This window comes from Heterocephalus glaber, unplaced genomic scaffold, assembly GCF_053883595.1.
Source record: "Heterocephalus glaber isolate CG9 unplaced genomic scaffold, H.glaber_assembly_v1.0 deba00000347, whole genome shotgun sequence".
NCBI classification, from domain to species: domain Eukaryota; kingdom Metazoa; phylum Chordata; class Mammalia; order Rodentia; family Bathyergidae; genus Heterocephalus; species Heterocephalus glaber.
Genome location: NW_028258143.1, coordinates 55480397 through 55500473, shown reverse-complemented (window position 1 = coordinate 55500473; position 20077 = coordinate 55480397). Strand labels below are relative to the sequence as shown.

Here is a 20077-nt window from a genome sequence, read left to right as displayed (position 1 = left end):
TAGACATAGTCCTAAGCATATGAAGCTCCCATAAAGCACTTAATGTTATTTTTGGACTTGCCCAATCTTCTTATTACTGAATTTATAAGTTCGTTGAGGGCAGTGCATTGCTCTGGGTTCTGAGTGCAAACATTGGACCTATTTGAGCTCATTTCAATGTGTGTATGGGGGCGGGGGCTGACTTTAGTTAATCTCCTGGAAGGGCCACGGAGCTGATTTAGGGGAGACTCCGCATTAGGCAGTCAACAGTACCTGGAATACAATTCTGGCACAGACCTTGGAACTAGTTTCACCATGGAGGGAAAGGGGCATCAAGAGCCCACTATTCTTTTAAAAGTGAGGGGCTGTTAGAGGAAGAAGGAACAAATACTGGTCAAGCTAAAACAATGGTGGCCATGCAGTAGGTGCTTCATAGAATTTAAATAATTTCACATAAGTAAAGATACTTAATACCAGCTGGGCATGGTGGCATACACCTGTAATCTCAGCACTCTGAAGTCTGGGTCCGGAGGATCACAACTTTGTGCCTAGCATGGGCAATTTGGTGACTTACTGAGACCCTATGTCCAAAAAAGAAAAATGTTTTTTAAAGATAACTAATAAAATTAGAAAAAGTATGTATATCTTTTAAGTCTTCTCACGCATACTTAGAGGTACCAAGTTGCTAATGAAATAAGCAAACTTCAATATAAAGCCAGTTGGAATGTGGTACACACCTATAATCCCAGCACTCAGGAGGCTGAGGCAGGATGGTGAGTTCAAGGACAGCCTGGGCTACAGGGCAAGACCCTGTTTAAAAACAAAAACAAAAACAAAAAAAACCACCAGGGTGAAGCCAGGAAAAAGATTAGCATTTTCTCTTCATAGTTACCTAATCCTAATTAGCCTCTGGGAGGATTAATTCATAGACCATCATCAAGCTGAACCACAAAAATGAGAGAATAAGTGATGTCTTGGTTCACAAACGCTTCTGTTTGCAAACAAAAGCATTTGGCAAAATTTTGTTTCTGTTCACAAACTCCACATCTGGTGACAAACACAACTATGCCTATCTTCCCCACATAAACACAAACCCAGCCCCTTTCCCCAAATCGTGAAACAAATTAAGTTCATAAACCAAGGTACTACTGTATTTTGATGTTGTCCTCTAGAAAAATGCAAAGCTTATTAGAAATATGCATCCTTATAAAAAGTTTACCTTTATTTTTATAAATTTGCTTTTAACATTAAAAGTTGCATTTTTTGTTTTACTATGTAAAAAACCCATAAGACATAATTTTTTCCTTTTTTGGTTTCTCCATTTTACTTACGCTTAAAGATATACTTTTCTTATTTCCTTGCTAATCATGAATTCTCCTTTTGGCAGCACAATTTAGAACTTATTTCCAACTGGTAGGATGAAAATTGAACATATGTGACACCCAAATGCTGAATTCCCTGTTGAAGAAATGAATGATAGACCTTATCTATCATTTATTTGACTCATGTGTACAGCCATGTATATTACAGACATCTTTATTTAATTATTCAAGAATTGGCACAGGAGATGCATTATCTAATCCCTCTGGGGCCTTCCACTGGCAAAAATAAATGCAAAGACTGTGGCTACCAAATGCATTTTTCTCTTTTTCTTATATTTGAAATAATGACTTTATTATATCTACATTTAATGATTCATTATTTTTAAATTTTGGAACAATACAGAAAGGCACAACAAAAAAAATATCAATGGAATCCTACTACATAGAAGTAACCATCGCTAACATTAGGTGAATATCTTTCTTGACATCTCTCGATGTAGAAACTCAGATATGAGGAGTGATGGATGAACACATGGAGCTATAGTTTAGTACACAGAATTTTATAAAACTAGGTATAGCATGTATGCTATTTTTAAATACAAATATTAAACTTACATTTACTTAAATTTAACAAGAGATAGAAACAAATGAAATTAGCAAATAAAGATTCCTTCTTCACTAAGAGAGCAGCCACTAAAAAGCTTTCCGTGGTAAAGGAGAAAAATTATTTAAAAGTTTGGGTTTTTTGGCAACTCAAATATATTTAAAAACTTAATAAAAGTATCCCTCATGCTACATAATCTTTTTTTGTCACTTACAAGTGATGCATTTTATTCCATTTTTTTAATGCTACATAATCTTAACTGAGGAAGTTTTCAGCTAACTCTATTTGCCCTGTGTTCCAAAGGATAATTATGGATAATTATCTCTTATAACTAAAATTGAAAGGAACAGAATAGGGAAATCTGAAACCTTTATTCTTTTTTTTTTTTTTTTTTTTTTTTTTTTTTTTACTTATAACCTGGAGCCACCTTTGTCATTGTGATACATATTGATTTGGGGGCAGATATAAAGCAATAAGTTTATTCATCTTTGTTCCTTCAGAATAAAATTCATGCAATTCATTGGTATTATAAAATCTGTAAGTTGCAACTGTTTGTGATTATATGAAAGAAGTTAAGAAATATATAATATTTTCTTATAAAATATAGAAATTTTAAAAACCAGGAGCCAAGCCAAAAATTACAAACTTTCCATAAAAGTACACTTCAACGGTTCTCAGATAGCTTCCCTTTGTGATGAATTCCAAAGCATCTTCAGAGATACAAACACAGCTGTTTTTTAAATTCACAAAGGAACCATATGCTGCTAGAAAAAATAGATTATTCTGGCTGCATGTGTGCTTTTATTTGCAGTCAAAACAGAACAAATTGGGCTTCTTGGCAGGTTAACTCAAAGAAGTTTAAGACACTGTTTAAGTAAGTCAATTTAAGGTATTTAGGAACAAATAGTACACTATCCTTGTCTGAACGAGAAACATTATAGTTTTAATTTGTCCTTTGGAGCTCATTTTATTTATTTACACAGAATCTATCTTTTTTACAAATTTTCTGTAAACTAAATAGTTTCTTTTCGTGTTCTCTGTATAGTGCCAACATGATTCATGTAGCTGAAACATGGTTCAGGTTTCAAATGAAAGAGGAAGTGTAAACATTTATAAATGCATAGTAGTCAGTTGATACTAACACTATTTGGCAGTTAGGAAAAATAAAATATTTGTATTTATATAGAACTGTCCTTTAGCCATTCATTAACTCCCAAAGTGTCCCCTTTTCACTAAGCTTTTCTTTATTTACTTCAGTTTGAGGACAGATTTTCATAAACCTGCAACGGAAGTAGTTTTGTGCACAGCTGAGAAAATTCACAATTCCCCACTGACAGTGTAGGTAGAAGGAGGAATTTCTTTTTTGTGCAGCAACAGAGTCAAGAATGTGGTTGACTGTTCCTCTGTTAACTTTGATGTCCACAGAATATAGCAACCCCAGACTCTATTTTTAAGAATGATGGAAATTCATGTACATCATCACTGCATTCTAATTTATGACACCTGACCTCCCAAATACAATGTATGTAAATTCACATGTCCTTTAGATAGGAGAAATTTGAACAGATTGTGATGGATTTATCTTTTCTGCATTGCCTTGAATGACCCAGTACACAAGAAGCAGTGTTTAATGGTCTAACATCCATTTGTCCTGTATTTCTTCCAGGCTTCTTCAAGAGTCTTAGACCTAGTGTTTATCAAGTTCTGCATTAGTCAGCTTTCCATTACCATAATGAAATACCTGAGGTAATGAACTTTAAAAACAAAAAGGTTTATTTTTGTTCACAGTTTCAGAGATTTCAATCCCTGTTTGGTTGGTCCTGTTTCTTTTTTTTCTTTTTTTTTTTTTTTCGGTTGGTCCTGTTTCTTTGGGGCTGTGGCCAGCCAGTGCATATGGTGAGGACCATGTGGTGGAGAAAAGCTGCTCACTTCATTGTCAGGATAGGAAAGAAAGAAAAGGATGAGGCAGGCATGGTGGCAAATATTTGTAATCCCAGCTGCTACTCCAGAGGCTGAAGCAGGAAGATTGCAAGTTTGGGAGAACCTGGGCAATTTAGCAAGACCCTGTCTCAAAAGTGAAATTTTATGTATTTTTTTTTTTTTCCAGTACTGGGGATCAAACTCAGGACCTTGAGCTTGCAAGGCAGGCGTGTTGCCACTGAGTCAAATCCCTGGCCCCAAAAGTGAAATTTTAAAAACGATTAGGGTTGGGCCGGGAATTTAGCTCAGTGGTGCCGCTGCCAGCCTTGCAAGCACAAGGTCCAGATTTTGATTTCTGGTACCAATCAATCAATCAAAAGGATTAGGGCTGAAGTTCAGTGCTCCCTGGATTCAATCCCCAGTACTGAAAAGAGAGAGAGAAGGAAGACATGGGAGACTCACAATCCCCTTCAGGAGCTCGCCCCCAGTGCCTTAACTTCCTTCTACTAGGTCCCACCTCTTACCTCCCAGTAATGCCACGGGCTGACCATCAAGGCTTTAACACAGAGGCCTTTAGTTATCCAAACCATAGTAAGTACCCACTAACTGCCATTTACTTTCCTGTGCTATCATGTACCACCAATATTTTGCTAAATTTATCAATAATCTCAGATTGGGCTGAGGAAATAGTTCAATGATAGAGCACTTGCCTAGTATGTGTGAGGCTCTGGGTTCAATTCCCAGTACCACAAAAATAACCCTAAATTCTGTTCTCTCTAATCCTGTTCACTGAAATTCTTATTCCTTATCAATATCTCTTCAGTCCTAGTTGTTAATGGCCTGTTCATAGAACCTGAGAACTCAATAAATATTTGTTGCATAGCATATATAAATACATCTCTCCTTCAGCCCCTGTCCTCTCATTCTAGGTACCTATTGCCATGTTTATACTCTATCTGGTCTTAAGCAAGCCACATGATTTTTCTCTGTTCATCTTCCTATGTCAATGTCAGTGAAGTAGATGTGTTATTCCTTTTTTTTTTTTTTTTCCTTTTCAGGAGTGGGGATTAAACCCAGGGCCATCACACTGAGCTACATCCCTGGCCTTTTTCATTTTTATTTTGAGACAAGATCTCGCTAAGTCATTAAGTTACCCAGGTTGAGCTCCAACTTGCAATTCTCCTGCCTCTGCCTCCCAGATTCCTGGGGTTACTGACATGTGCCATCACACCTGGCTGGCATTCCCATTTGTAAGGGAAGAATGCAGAGGTGAATGGCATTGAATCATTTCTTCCATGATTTGAGACCAGACTTCTCTGCTTCCAATGTTCACTCCTATGTATGCTACACTCTGTTGTCTCCATATCTTGTTTAAGAAAACTTACACTAGGGCCGGGGATTTAGCTCAGTGGTTCCAGTGCCTGCCTCGCAAGGTCCTGAGTTTGATCCCCGATACCAAAAAAAAAGAAAACTTACACTGGACTTCATTTGGTTTTAACAATTTTTCCTCCAAAGGCTCTGTTCCCATAAGCTACTCCAGCAACTGTGCCAAGTAAGTACAAACAACCTTTTACCTTTGTGAAAGGTACAAAGTGCAATATACTTTAGTATACTCTGTAAGGATAAAAGAAGTTGTTTTAGATAACAGTGACACCCTTTGTTGATTTATAGCATATTAAATCAAAAGAATGTGCCTGAAGTACAAGGGGAAATCTACAGTTCTTCCTTCAGCCTCCTAGGCTCCCTTTGTATGTATGTATGTATGTATGTATGTATGTATGTATGTATGTATGTATTTATTTATTTATGGTACTGGGAATTGAACTCAGGACCTTGCGCTTGTGAGCCAGGCGCAGTGCCACTGAGGTACATGCCTGGGCCTCCCAGTTGTATTTTATTGTGTGGTCAAGGATCATTTATGTTCTGGTATAAATAATGAAATATAGAGAATACTTAACAAATAAGTCCTTAATAGTTTTCTATGCTTGTTAGAAGAGATCTTTTTGCACTGTAAGCTTTGATGTAATAAAACCATATTCAACATGTAGCAAATACTATAGAACCACTATTATGTATAAAATACTCAACGAGAGGTCAGTTGTATATCCATTGGGAGAGAACTAATGAGAGAGGAAGGAAGAAGGAAACAGCAAAAGAGATATGAAATGGAGGGAGATTCTAAATGATGAACAAGTAATGAAAACAATAGATACTACAGAAGCTCAGAGTTCACTTTAAATTTGGGTGCTATAAAAAGGTATTCACAGAGGTGAGGGAGTAGAGCCCAGCCATAAAGTATGACTCTGGATAGGTAGAGAGAAGATGGGAATAATTATGAGAGAGAAGAATGACATGAGAAAAGGTTGAGAAACAGAAAAGCCTAGATTTCTTTGGCAAAAGAATGAGTAGATCCCATTAGTTGGAGTGAAGGTTTTATGTCAGACAATGGTGTGAGATTAACATTGAAAAATGGGTTGATACAGATGTTGAGGGACTTGAATTCCAAGTTGGAAACATTTCAGTTTCATACTGGAAATCAGGAGCTACTGAGAAGTTAAAGTGGAATGACACAATACAAGCAGGACTTTGAATGGATTGACTGGGAAGGAGAGTGGCAGCAAGAAGACCTGTTAAGTCATCAGTTGTGCTGCTGAGTGAAAGATGACAAAGCCTAAGCCAAGGGAGAAAAACAGTGCAAGGCATTTTGGAGGAAATGTAGACAGGACTTGGTGACTAGTGGAAAGGAGATTTGATTATCCATATTGCTTTTCTTCAACAGAACAGAGCTTTCACTTTGCAATCTCATATATCTTAAAGGAAGAGAAAGAATTCATAGCTACTTCTCTAGTCTGAAAGTTGTCAACTTTGAAGTATGAAATTAATGACAAGAAATTTGAAAATCTGAATAAGGGGTGGTTACCTCCAGTTGGAAAGTCTTTGACCCTAGTTAATCTGATCAAGGAGAAGTGGTAACTTTGGAGGAGCTATTATTTTTGATAGCTTTTGCTCATCAGGTTGAAACCAATGGGAAACATTACCTAGTTCTCACATGTCATACTACACACACACTCTAAAGCCAGATAGCTTAATCATTTTTCAAGTCTCATATGTTAATTTAATAATAGGCTTTGTTGATATTAATCTTACAGAACTATAGTATTACTAAATTTTCAATAAGAACCAGCAAAGTAAAAGATCTTAGGGGGACACGAAGGTGATAAGGGCCTTTAGTGATCATCTAGAAGATGATTCTCCTTTGTGTTATAGGAGAAACTGAGGTCAAGGAAATTTTTAGAAAATGCATGCGGTACCAAAATCCAGGTCTCCTCCCTGTATAGTGATATTCCTTTTTTTTTTTTTTTCTTTAGTTCCTTACCTCAGCCTCAGTGATTCCATCCCCTGGGAAATACTTTGAAGCCAACAGTGTAGCTGTGCTGTCTCCACATTACCTTTCTCTTCGGTTTATTTATTTATACCTCTGACAAGGAAATACAACAGAGGGCCCACAAGATGAATTGGAAATCCCACTCTTCGGCATCCAGTCAGTGGCCAGGAGCCCAGAAGAGCCAATGAAATTGAGATGCTAGGAGGGGAGGGCCACAGAGCACGACCCTACCCTTGGGCCCATTGTTTGCTCTTTTGTGCATCTGAAGAGAAACAGTGGCTCTGACTCCAACATGTTGTGGGAAATTGACCATTGCCATCATCTCATTGGCAATGAGTGTGTAGGGCAGATAAAGCAGTAACTTCAGGTAAGGGGCTGAGATGGATTTACCATGAACCCAATCAAACTTAATCTTCACCAATTTGGGCCCTTCCAAGTCCAAAGACATGCCTTAGCAATTCTGTAGTTTCTACTCTCTCTTCATAATTTTTGTTGTATTTTTCTTAAAGAGATCCTTCCAAATTGTATAGACTTAGACTCTATAAATTCCTAAGATTAGCATATGCTAGGTAGTAGACCCAGTGTCCTCTCACAATGCCTTAAAAGTGTCAGTAGCCTCCTTTATTAGCTGTCATGAGTCCACGTGACCACTCTGGTCTGTCTTTTCAAATTATATCAATAAGATTATTAGAAGTAAAAGAGATAGGGCTTGCAGGGCCGGGGATTTAGCTCAGTGGTTCCAGCGCCTGCCTCACAAGTGCAAGGATCCGAGTTCGATCCCCGGTACCAAAAAAAAAAAAAGAGATAGGGCTTGGAGTGTATGTTTAGTAGTACAGCACTTGCCTTGCATGCTTGTGAGGCCCTGGGTTCAATCCCCAGCATCACACACACATGCAGACACACACATACACAGAGTTAAAAAAATACAAAAGATAATGTTGAAACCTTTCCAAGAAAGAATACCAATATTTAGACATCTTGAAGCAAGATTTTCATTTCCTGGTGGTGCTGGGGATAGAACCCAGAGAGCATTGCAAGCATTGTAGTTTAATGGTGAAGCACTTGTCTAGCTCGCTTGCAAGGCTTCATCATTAAACTACACCCACCCACTCCATCCCCGCACAGTTTTTATGATTTTTTTCATCTTAATTTGTTACTGAATTTAACTAAATAGTTTCTATTGAAATTATATTTCTAAATAACAAGCAATTACAAAGAAGATGTTGAATAGAGCTATTTTGCCTATTCATTGCCTTGTCATTCCTTAGATGATAGCTAGAGGTAAGAACCATGAAAATCTTGATTTCTATTTAGATGGAGATTTATCATTATTTGTGAGATATGTCCACCATGGTTTTACTTTAAAACCACAAATAAAGTTTTCACAATGGTCATTTTTCTTGTTGAGAGGCCTGTGCTCAGACTAAACATCTCTCTGAACTGATTAGATCTTGAGGTTTTCAAATTCAATATTCAGCAAATATAGAGCATTTCTCTTGCCATTAGAAATAATTAAGAACTTCAGAGCTAATGCAACTTACCTGAGCATGTTCCTTTCTTCTAATGACAAGATAATCAGACATAATCTCTTCTGGTGGTTGGCTTTACCATATTTGAGTTTGAGGCAGAATAAATTACAAACTTTTGAAAATCTAGACCATTTAAGTTTTTTACATCAGCAAGGGGTTCATTTGCTAGTATTCTAGTTGTGGTATTTTGTGTTTTTAAAAGCTTTCTTTTTCCTCGTTTCCAATTATCCTGAATCCAGAAGACACACAGTCATTATGTGAAGACAAAGGAACATTGAATAGTTAATTATACAACAGCCAGATCTGTCCATTGTGTATTCATTATTGTAACAGATCACTGGAGGGTGAATTAGCATATTTAGTTTCAAATCTTGTAATATAAAAATGGGATTGTTTTAGCAGTTTAACAGTTTGCATAGTAACTTCATACTACATAAAGATCTGAAACAAAATGACACAAGGCTCTGCATAGTGGGAGAAGGAAATGCTCTGTAAATGATCCACATGACAAGATGAATTTGATAATGTCTAAAGTCTACTTTTCCTTTATAAACAGAGTATCACTGTAATCCTAGAGACTATGTTTGCTTTCTTAGAACCAAACTCTCTTCTAAAGAGCAAGGTCCTAAATTCAATCCCCAGTACCAAAAACAAAAACAAAAACAAAAATTCTCTTCTAATGCTAGGCCTAAAATATGTAAAAGTCATTAAACTGTTTCAGTAGCATTCTCACTGCTGGAAGGGCCTTCCAGAGGGCACCTGCTTCCCCCCATCTCCAGCCAGGACTCCTCCTAACACTGAATATAGCTCTATAGTGATCTGGATTAAGAAAGCTTTTAAAGATCCCTGGGGCTGGCCAAAAAATAGCTAATACTGGCCTGATTCATAGAACAGCATAATACATATGTCAAAATAGCCACCTTCATCAAGGAAGACATTTATCAGGGCTGTTAAGTGCTAGTACTAGCTTCCAAAGGCAAGGCTTTATTTTCTCAGAGAAAGGGTAGGTTAAGGAAATGACCAAGCCTGTTGATATTTTTTTGTTTATATGTATATTTGAATGCTTATCAAAAAGGAAACATTGTCCTGTCAAAGACCACTGCAGGAGAACCCTGGAGGTGGCTGGAAGGGAGCAAACTACAAGACTTTTAGACTTACTGCAAAGCTGGGGTTGCTGCAGAGCTGGGGGGTGGGGGCGCTGTTGTTTTAAACAAAGTCCAATTAGCATCAGGTTATTGAAGGACAGATGATGAAGCATAAGAATAACATTGACAGACCCACTTTTTAAGTGATCTCTTTTTCCTCTGACCAGCTGAGTTTGTTAGAGCTGATTTTATTTCAACTCCATTAAACTGTAGGTGCAAAGGATAAGAACGTATGTGCAATTTGAAACTTTCAAGACAACCAATCACATTGCTATTCTATAGGAAAATTCACTATTGTTTAGTCTTTTATATTATTAGATTTGAAGTACTACATTGAAATCTAGGAATCTTCAAGAGTTGAGGTTCTTATATGCCTTAATTGGGACTTTTAGCCTTTCTGTTGACTATAGAGAATTTAAAGATGTAGGAAGAACATGACGGAAATGACCTGACAACTGCCTCAAATACCCACTTTCTTTTTGCAATTTTTTCCCCCATATTTCTGTGAGATTACCTAGAAGTCTGGTCACCTATGGGGAGCTGAGTAGAAATAAGATTAGAAAAGATTTTGTGAAATTTTTAAAAATTGTGTACCTTTGGCGAATTTAAATTGTGTATTTTTTCCAAGAAACTCTTTTGAAAACATTTCATTTTAAAAACAGAAAGGCATCCTCTGTGCTCTCTCAAGCCAGATGATCAGTCTGGATAACAGGAAGTGGGCAGCCCGGATTACTGGCCTCTCCTATCCTCCTTTGTAATTCTTGACTTTGGAAATGAGAACTTTTTGATGTGCAGGGGCCTTCCTCAGAGAACACTAATCAAGAAACAATCTTCAGGTTGCCTTTCCTCTCCCTTTTGTAAAGACAACACACAAAAGAGTAAGTAGACCTCCTTGGCTTTATAACATTGCCGCCTTGAGTCCCTAGCCCTTCAGTTAATGTGTAGTTTGCACCCACCATAAAAGTAGGGCACTTACGGTAAGGAAAGGATTTTCTTAGTTACTAGGATATTTGACAAAGTTTTCTCCTTTAAATTATTCATATAATTGTCCATAACTTGCTATGTGTGTATAACCTATAAGAAATTTTATTTTTAAAAGTTATCAATGTAAACAAATTCCCATAGCAGAATCAAGAAATTCCAAATAGAAGAAATGCTGAATCAACTTTAAAGAAAGATAATAAAGATGAAAAGTATAGGAAATATACAGAGTACATTCTGTCATTTTATTACAAACCCTTTACATGCTATGACATTAAATGTCATATATGTTCATTGCAAGCAAACCTTTTTAAAAATATACATACTGTATATATTTACATTCAAGTTTGAGTAACTGATGTCTAGGTGTAGTTCAGGTTCTAATCTTTACCCACCCTGTGAATTTATTCAGCTACTAACTAAACAGTGATTGTATCTTCACTCAGGCACGTGGAGAGGTAGAAACTGCTTTTTAAAACAAAACCGGAGTGCAACTCTGTAAACAGATCATCATTGAAGCAGCTTAGCTACATCAAGGGGACACTAACTACCTTTGGTCATCTCAAAAAGCTGATATATGTAGCCTGTCCTTTAAATTAAAACTAGACAAATTATGGGCAAGTGCTCTTCTGAACACATCAGAGGGTTGACAAAATTACTAAATGATCTGCCACTCTGCACCCAAGAATTGTTTATGACTGTATTAGGCAACAGCAGCAGGGCTGGGCTGGCAGGTGGAGGCACCTTTTCCTGATAAGACACAAATAAAATGCAAACTAATGGCTTAAAAGATATCAAATCAGTATCTGCACGTACACACCCAGCCTGGAATTCAGAAGCCAACTATGATACTGTAGCTCCTTTCCAAATGAAAAGCCTATGCATTTCTGCTCACACCCCCCTCCATCCCAAACCCAGCTCCTAAGTCTATAGATGGTAGGGGTGACTTCTGCAGGCCAAGGTTCTTCAGCCTCGAGACTGGACCTCAGGAAGGCTCTCGGGCCTGAGCAGGGCTGCCCGGGTTCCTGCCAGACTTGGTGGGGCTCGGTCCCGAGAGGGGAAGTTGGAGGGAGGCTACAGAGCTGGCTGTAGCCAGGAGCCCTTCGCGTTCCCTTTTCTTCTGCTTCATCCTGCGGTTCTGGAACCAGATTTTGACTTGGGTGTCATTCAGCTGCAAGCAGTTGGCTATCTCAATGCGTCGGGCTCGAGTTAAGTACTTATTGAAATGAAACTCTTTCTCCAGTTCTGTCAGTTGCTTGGTGCTGAAATTCGTGCGAATCGCGCTGGGGGGGCTAGCGGCTCCATACTCTGCGAGTTTGCCTGCAACGTAAAGACACAGCGTCAGCGGGGCAGTGAGGGAAAGATTAGAACCAAAGTCACGGTGGGTCTCTATGAACACAGTCGCGCTCTAGGAACACGGTCCACCGAGAGCTGCTTTCTCTAATATTCGCAGAGCCTGGCCCATTTTCCGAGCCTGGACTTGGGCACGCTTAATGGACTTGGCCTGCTTTAACAAGGCACTGGAAGGTGTTGCCTCCGTAAAACCTAAACTGCTGTCTAGTGGAACAGTGACAATGCCCTCCCAGCACATTTCTGAGGCGGAGGCTCCTTCTGCAACCCCAGGTGCCTGCACCCGGCACCCAAGTACTTACTTTTCTTAGGGGCATTCCTCTTCACTTTCATCCACTCGAATGTGCTGAAGGCCGCGGGGAGGCCGGACGTCGGAGAGCTGGACTTAGGGTAGGCTCCGGGGGCAGGGGACGCAGTCTGGAAGGCCCCGGGGTGGCCATCAGCTGGCTCTTTGAGACACGCCGGGAAGGGGCCCGTCTCGCCAAAGGCCGCGCAATCCACCTGGCCGCTGAGGAGGAAGGAGCCGCCTCCCGAGAAAACAGCAGAGGCGGCGTAATGGACGTGCGCCCCACTGTCGTCGGCGGGGCGCCCGAGAGCGCCCGCGAAGTCGTACGCGGCCCCCGGCCCCAGGAAGCTGTAGTCCGCGCCCCCGGCAGGTGCGGCGCCGGGCTCGTAGGCGCCCTCGAGCGTGCACTGGGCATAGCGGGGCGCGGCCCGGGGCGGCGCGGGCGGCTGTGCCGAGGCTGCAGGGGGCGAAGGCGCGGACAGGGGCAGGCAGCTGACGAAGGCGCCGTCGCCGCTGCCCAGGGGGAAGGTGGGCTGCAGGACCACGGGCCGGGCGTCGGAGCGGCAGAACTTGGGTGCAAACCTGAGCACGTCTCCGCCAGCCCCGCCGCCGCCGCACGACACGTATTCCAGATAGGAGCTCATGGTTCCAGCCCCCCTCTTCAGGGCACAGGCCAGGGCCGGAGTTCGGAACCCGGCTGGGGCTGCGGCTGGGGCTGGGCACCACCTCCGCCGTCTACCCGAGCTGCCCTCGCCGAGCCATAGCGAGCGAGCCGGAGGTAAATAGTGGCCTAATATACCGGCAGGGGCAGCCACGTGGCGCCGGGCGGCCAATGGGCGGCGGCTCCGTGCGGCTCGGGTCCCGCCGGGCGCGCGCTCCTCGCCCCTGCCCCGCCGCCAATTTGGCCGGAGCAGTCCTGGCCGCCGCCCATCGCCCCCAGCCCCGGGAGGGAAAGCCGGCGCGAGCCGGGGCGGCCCGGGGAAGGCGGGCGAGGGCGCAGGACGCCGGGAACCCTGACAGGTATTGGACGAGGTGGGGGGAAAGGCAGGGGGCGCGGGGTGGAGCGGGCGAGAGCGCATTTGCCTCGTGGGTGGCTGCTTCCTTGGGGTGGTTTAGAGGCGCGCGGGATGGAAGGGGTTAAACGGGAACGTCGTGTCACCCAGCCCTTCTCCGACTGAAGTTCCTCCTCTCCCCTTTTTCCTGTGCGCTTTTGGTTTTCTTCGCACTAGTGTCATCCCAGTTCTAAACCTGGAGCAGATGTTTGGTTTTTCCCCTTTCCCTCCTTCCTTGGATTCCTGGGACTACGTTTTCTGCCCTGAGTGCTGTGGACCTAGGACTTTCCAGCTACCTCGCAGTACACCCTTGTCTCGTGCACCCCTTCTCATCGTGTCATGATGAGGGAAGTGTTGTAGTGCCAGGTTGAGTTGGACGGAAAATAAATTTCTGCCCTGTGGGGAAGCTTAGCAGATTTCCCGCAGTGACCGGGTAATCAGGATGAACGATCCGCCCTGGGGCTCATCTTTGGAAAGGTGCTCCACGCCCGTGCTGCTCGCGAGTTTCCCTGAGACTTTTGGCTCTAGGGCGCGAAGGCTTCCCAGGGACGGGTCTGATCTCAGAGGTTTGGATCAGCTTGAAGCAATTAAGCTTCTGTGCCATCAGATAAGTGCTGCAGCCTCTCTTGCGAGTGAAATCTGGGCTCACAATGTTAATGGGCTCACGTCTTTCCCTTGATAATATGGTTTTGTTTATTGAGTGTAGAGAGACGGGAAATAAAAGTGCAATTGGCACAGGAAGCAGAAGAGTAGAAAGGTTACAAAGACAAGCTTTACACTGACAAACTTTCCAACTTCCTTGAGCATTTCTTTTAATGCTCTCCTCCGTAGGGCTGTAGGAAAGTAAGTTAAATAAATAGGGGTTATTGCATGCAGTAGTAATGAAAAAGATTAGTTTCCTAAAACCTTGTGTAAATGAAGACTCTAGAGTCTTCTTAGCTTATTCAAATGCCCTTGAAAACTTGATCTGTTACAGCCTCTAAGTTATGGTGACCTAGGTTCTATTATTGTTTTACTGATCCACTTGTCATAAAAGAGCAATTGAGCCCTTGCCTAAAATTCAACTCTGGCAACCTGGAGAATAGGAGCCATCACAGTGCAGGGAGTCAGCTCCTTACAAGGATGTGGACTGTGAATAAACAAAGCCTCACCTAAAGTGTGGCCTGAGGATGAGGCTGAAGGCCCTCCAGGGTGTGGCCACCTGTGAAGGAAGGAGCTCAAGGCTAAAGGGTATGGGGTTGCTGCACAGCTGTAGTTGTTGAATTTTGCAGAAAATAGCCCTTTAGCCTTGAGCTACCACACGGTTGCCCTAAAGCAAATTTGGAAGAGTTAGCCTTTGCTGAGAGAAGAACATCATATACTAAAAGAAAGAGATATTTTGTTATGTTTCATTTCACAACTGTCTGTGGGTGGGGGTGGGGAGTAGGGTTTGGGTAGAGCTCAATATTTGTTCAGACCCAATTAGGTCCAACTGATAATCCCACACAGACTGCTACATTCTGTTCATCCTTCATTCCCTTTAATCTGCCAGGGACTGGGAGATTCCCCCACCTCTGGCATCAGAATTTCTGTCTCCATTCCTGGCCTGGTTCTTGACTTACTGAAGTTGGAAGTCAAGTCACTGATCATCTCATACCCAGGTTCAGATGTTTGCCAACTATCCACAGTGTAGGACATTTTGTTAGAGGAAGGTTAGGTCAAGAGGGAAAAAACCACTCTCAAACCAAAGGAACGAGAGATTCATTTATGACTGAGGTCTTAGTTGTGCTATAAATTATCTACTCCAGAAGAATCTTTTTTTGTTCTGAGCTATACCTTCATCTAAGATTCTTTGAGAAATTAGAAGGTGTTATTGAGGGAAATGTGTGCATATAGGACATTTTGAGTAATTTTAAAGTTTGTATCATTCACAGGGTAAGAGAGAAATGTCTGATTTTATTACTTCTTCAAGCCATCAATTCCCAGGGGTCACTTAACCCTGCAGGGGTCCTGGTGCTATGAGTTCTCCATAGGAGGTGACAGCAGAGAAGCCTGATTACCAGGTCGTGTTTGATGTAGGAATGCTTTGAAATCTCTCCTAGCCTGCTCACTATAGCAGCCAACCCCTACTCATTCCCAGACCCAGTACCTTTCTCTCACTTTCCAATGATGAAAGAGGGCAGTCTGGTCTTCTGTGTTTAAAGTTGTTCCTTGGAAGTCCCTGGCAACCCCCTTGCACGAGTCCCACTGGGCTACCCATTGGAGACATTTGGGCACATTCAAACTTGGCTCCACAACCTCAAAGTATAGGTCTCTAAAGGGGGGAGTCTTTTATACCAGATTAAGAGAAAATGAGATTAATAGACAGGGCTCTGTAGCATTCTCCTGTTATTCTAGGATGGAGATGGAATAAAGTAGTCCTAAGGATAGGAATTCGAACCCTCTTAGAGGCCTGATAACATGACCCTCCTTGAGGAAAACAATTTCAGGTACTATGCCTTTCCCTGGGAGTCTGTAATACTGGATACATGGTAAGCATTCAATAAATGTTTGTTGGACAGAAATAATGAACAGTGCTGATTTTATCCTAATACTCAATAAAGGATATCCTTGGATTACTGACTCTCAAAACCACTTGGTATGAGTCAGAGCACCATAAAAGCTTATTTAAAAGTACAGGACCCTTGGCCCATTCCCAGAAGTTTTAATCCAATAGGTCTGATTCAGAACTATTTTTAACAAACCTTTGAGTGATCTTACAGAAAGGTTCTCCAGAACCACACTTGGAAATTTCTGCTTGAGAGTTGGACTAGCAGGGCAGTGTGAGGAGAAAGGAGATTTTTTTGTGGGAGGGACCATGAACAGTGAGAGGTCATGGCTAGCAGGTACATGAGTATACCTGAAATGTCCAGAAACCTGTTGAGTGGCAGGGCAGACCCGTCAAATGTCAAGGTCAAACTTAAGTTCAGAGAACTATAAAGTTCCAGGAAATATCCTCAAGAAGTGATCAGTATAAATCTCCGAAGTTTTGCTGGCCAAATAATGCTTTGCAGAGACTGGGTTCACTTGTGACTTTTGCAACTTCCTTAACTTGGCTTTCATGATGCCAATAGGGTAGGAAATGAAGATTTGTCTCTTCCAGTCTCCTCTGAAAAAATTTCAAATGGTTCTGAGGCAATGAAAGAAGAGAAAGAACGGGAATGGGAACCTTCAACTCTCTTTTTTTTTTCATCTTTCTCACTGGAAAGGTACTTTGGAGGCCTAAGGATCCCAGGTGGATAAAGTGTTCCTTAACCTAAGCTATGGCTCTTTGGCTGAAAGCTGACCTTTTACAGCCTATGACAAAACTAGAAGGTACATTCGAGATAAGTTACATCAGACTCTTAATTTTAGAGAGGAAATTTCTTTACTCAAAAGGCAGTGCCACTCTGCAAGAAATAAGAGAGCTCTAACTCCACAGTCCATTGACTGTCCACAGTCTTCAAAGAGGAAGAAACAGAGCCACCACTGTTCCTCTCCACTGTGGCAAGCCTCAGTGTTAAGGAAGCGGAGCAGTGTTCCAGCAGGCACATATCATTGGGCTTGTTCCTAAGAGACCACATATCATCGGGTTTGACTGAGAGGCCTAATGCCCTCCCTGTGGGATTTTTTGCTAACCCTCTAGTTCTCCCACCTTGAGGCTTCTGCAAGAGCGTAGAGATGGACCTGGGTCCCCATCTTGCACCACCAAGCAAAGCTAAAAGACCCCCTCATTCCTATTGGGGTTGACCAGCATCAGGCCCTGGAAGGTCGATACGACAGGTGTCCTAGATTGATTTCACTGGATAGAGCAAGTACCAAAAAGGACATGTTTGAACACACACAGGCATACCCAGGTTGGCTATACTTGTACTAGCCAATTATAATTTGTTCCTTTATTTTCAAAATAGGTATTACATTTATACTTACATGGTTCAAGATTCAAAGGGGTATGCAGCCATCTAGTTTCCCTTTTCATAGGCAACTGATTTTATTAGTTTCATGAATTTTTTCCAGAGATACCTTAACAATTCATACTTCCCCATGGATTTTTACACAATGTTAGCATGCTAGATGGACGCTACTGACCCGTGCTGCTTCCCCTATTATATCTTGAAGATCATCCCATATAAATACATACAGAACTTCCAGCTAATTTTTACAACTTCATACTTTTCTACTTTATACACCTGCCACAATTTATATAGCCAGTCCCCTTCCTAGGTATTTAGCTTCTTTACAACCTTTTGCTGTTACAAACACATCTTCAAACTTGTATCTATTAGAAAAATTCCTAGAAGTAAAATGACAAGTCGAAGGGTATGTGCACTGGCAACCTTCATACATTTTCCCAGACTGTTTTCCATAAAAGTGAGTCAATCTACATTTCTACCAGTAATTTAGAATTTATGTTCATGTTCTTGCCAAATCAGTGGGGTATTAAAGTTTCCATTTCTGATAATCTGACAAGTAGAAAATAAAACCTTTTATTTGCCTTTATATTATTATTCTTCCTTATCTTATTTGATCCCTTAGTAATTCTATTTTATAAGTGATAATATTGATGCAGAAAAGATAAACAACTTGTCACACCCAATGTAAATGGCTAAGATCATATGTCCAATACCCTTTCCTGTGCTATGCTGCTCCACACTGAGCTTAAGGAGGTTCAAAACAGAGGAGGTGGTACCTAGCATTCCCCAAAAGACACTAAAAAATTAATGAAACATACATATATATATATATATATTTACATATGGACAGAAGCTTTTTAACATCTGCTAAGAGGCCTCCTCTTTAGTGGTCGGATACCAAGACCACATTTGTATGTGAATCCTCTTGAGAGTATCCCTCTGGAAGCAGAGGGACTCTGATCTTAGTCCTACACATTGGTTTGGATTCATTATCTAGGAAGCAGTAGGATGTTGTTGTTTTTAATTTCCCTGAGCCTTCCTTTTCTCTGGCCACCCAGGATCTAAGTATTGATCAGCATGATGGAGGCAAGAGTATGTTTTCCAGCTTATCTGGGACATTCATGGGGATCTGGTGAAGAAACACACACACACACACACACACACACACACACACACACACACACACACACACACACACACACACGGACTTCTAATGATAAACCTGTGAGGTAGATACCTTTATTGACTATTTCACTTATGAAACTGAAGTCCAGAAAGATTAAGTGGATTACATAGGCTCATATTATGTGTAAGTACCAAAGCAGAAAGTACAGTGTAGACCTGAAAATGAACTCATTAGATTCTTCTGCAGTCTCTTCCCTCTCTTCTGTTCATTTTGGTAAATGCCTTGGCTTCTCCTACTCAGGCCCTCAAAACAGAAACCTAGGAATTAGCATCCATCACTCCTCTTTTACTCATCCAACTTGGCACCAAGTCCTGTGAGTTCTACCTCTTAAATGTCTTTTCAGCCTTGTTACATTAGTTCTTTTCTATGCTGTATTATTTTAGCATGCTCCTTTTTTTTTCACTCTTGCCTATTTTTTCTTCTTCTAGTCAGATACAGTACCTTCAAAAGTTAGCTTTCAAAGTAGATGACCTCACATCCCAGCTTAAACCTTCAGTGGCTCCCCATTACCTACAGAGTAGGTCTGGACTCCTTTACATGAACACAGAACAACCTCTTTCCAGCCAAGATGCCCCACTGCAAGCTACACCCTGTGTTCTAAGTCCAGACCTTTCTATTTCTTCCCTCTTCATTCTCGTGTGAGTTGCTCCTCTGCCTGGTATGCCCTTCCTGCCTTGATCTGAAAAACCTTTCTTCAGAAACCCACATTTACCTTCTATGAGTAGCCTTTTTTAACACTGCAGTACCGTTGGTGGCTTCTTCATTCCAGAACAGTTTGAGAACACTTTTATGGTACTTATCACATTGTTCTAGGATTATTTCCCTCCTCTTGGAAATCATTAGTGACTCATCTTTGTATCCCAAAGCCCAGCACCAGGCCTATGGGAGCTGTTCAGTGGGTGTTGGTGAAAGGTGAGGAACGAGGGACTGACCAAACCTAGGACAACGGGCCCGGTATTTTCATTGGTCCGTGGGTGTGAGATACTTACTGTGTGAGGCTTGATGCTTCACTCTATCTGAAGCAGAAATGACAGTACAATATTCCTCCAAAAGAAGTCAGTTTCCACCCAAGATGATGAGGACAGACAAGGATGAGGGGAAGGCGGACAGAGCTGGCGGTCTCCATCCTTCAAGGACTCATTCCTGAGGACTGAGCAGCACATATCAACTAATTTCAGAAATATTTCAGCTGATGGTAGCCAGCAAAAAGGTAAAAGGGGGACCAGGCCAGAACTTTGGTAGGATTTAGGAAGACAGAAGTGACACTCCAAAAGAGGTGTAAGAATGCTTCCCACCCCACTCTACACAGCCTGTCCTGGTGTGGACAGCTCTAAGGCTGATGACTGCCCCTAGAAACTTGCAGTTTAGCCCTATGATGTTTCTAAAATTAACCTGAGGGCTGAGGTAAAAGTACTTAGGAGTCTTGC

General features: G+C 41.5%; 1 protein-coding gene and 1 long non-coding RNA gene across 3 annotated transcripts in view; one reads left to right on the top strand and one right to left on the bottom strand.

Moving 5' to 3' along the window:
• The window catches only part of LOC110344462 (uncharacterized), an 84089-nt gene that overhangs the window by 60457 nt on the left and 3555 nt on the right, over positions 1-20077 (top strand). The window contains exon 1 of one of the 2 annotated variants that reach the window (XR_002387050.2): positions 13396-13521. The exons of the other annotated variant lie outside the window; for it this stretch is intronic. This is a non-coding gene — a long non-coding RNA (uncharacterized LOC110344462). Of the gene's footprint in view, positions 1-13395; positions 13522-20077 lie in introns of those variants that run through there. 2 annotated transcript variants of the gene reach the window in all.
• Positions 10209-13273, bottom strand: Hoxd1 (homeobox D1). Its single transcript, XM_004857730.3, has 2 exons — positions 12518-13273; positions 10209-12185 (listed from the first exon to the last, which is right to left on the bottom strand). Exons 1-2 carry the CDS (start codon positions 13143-13145, stop codon positions 11851-11853), a joined length of 963 nt encoding a protein of 320 aa, XP_004857787.1. The 5' UTR covers positions 13146-13273; the 3' UTR covers positions 10209-11850.

Excerpts from the sequence above, each read along its gene's own strand:
- Hoxd1 (XM_004857730.3), bottom strand. The coding sequence starts at position 13,145 with ATGAGCTCCTATCTGGAATACGTGTCGTGCGGCGGCGGCGGGGCTGGC. Across the intron at positions 12,186-12,517 it reads GAGGAATGCCCCTAAGAAAA|GCAAACTCGCAGAGTATGGA; the intron begins GTAAGTACTTGG and ends TTTACGTTGCAG.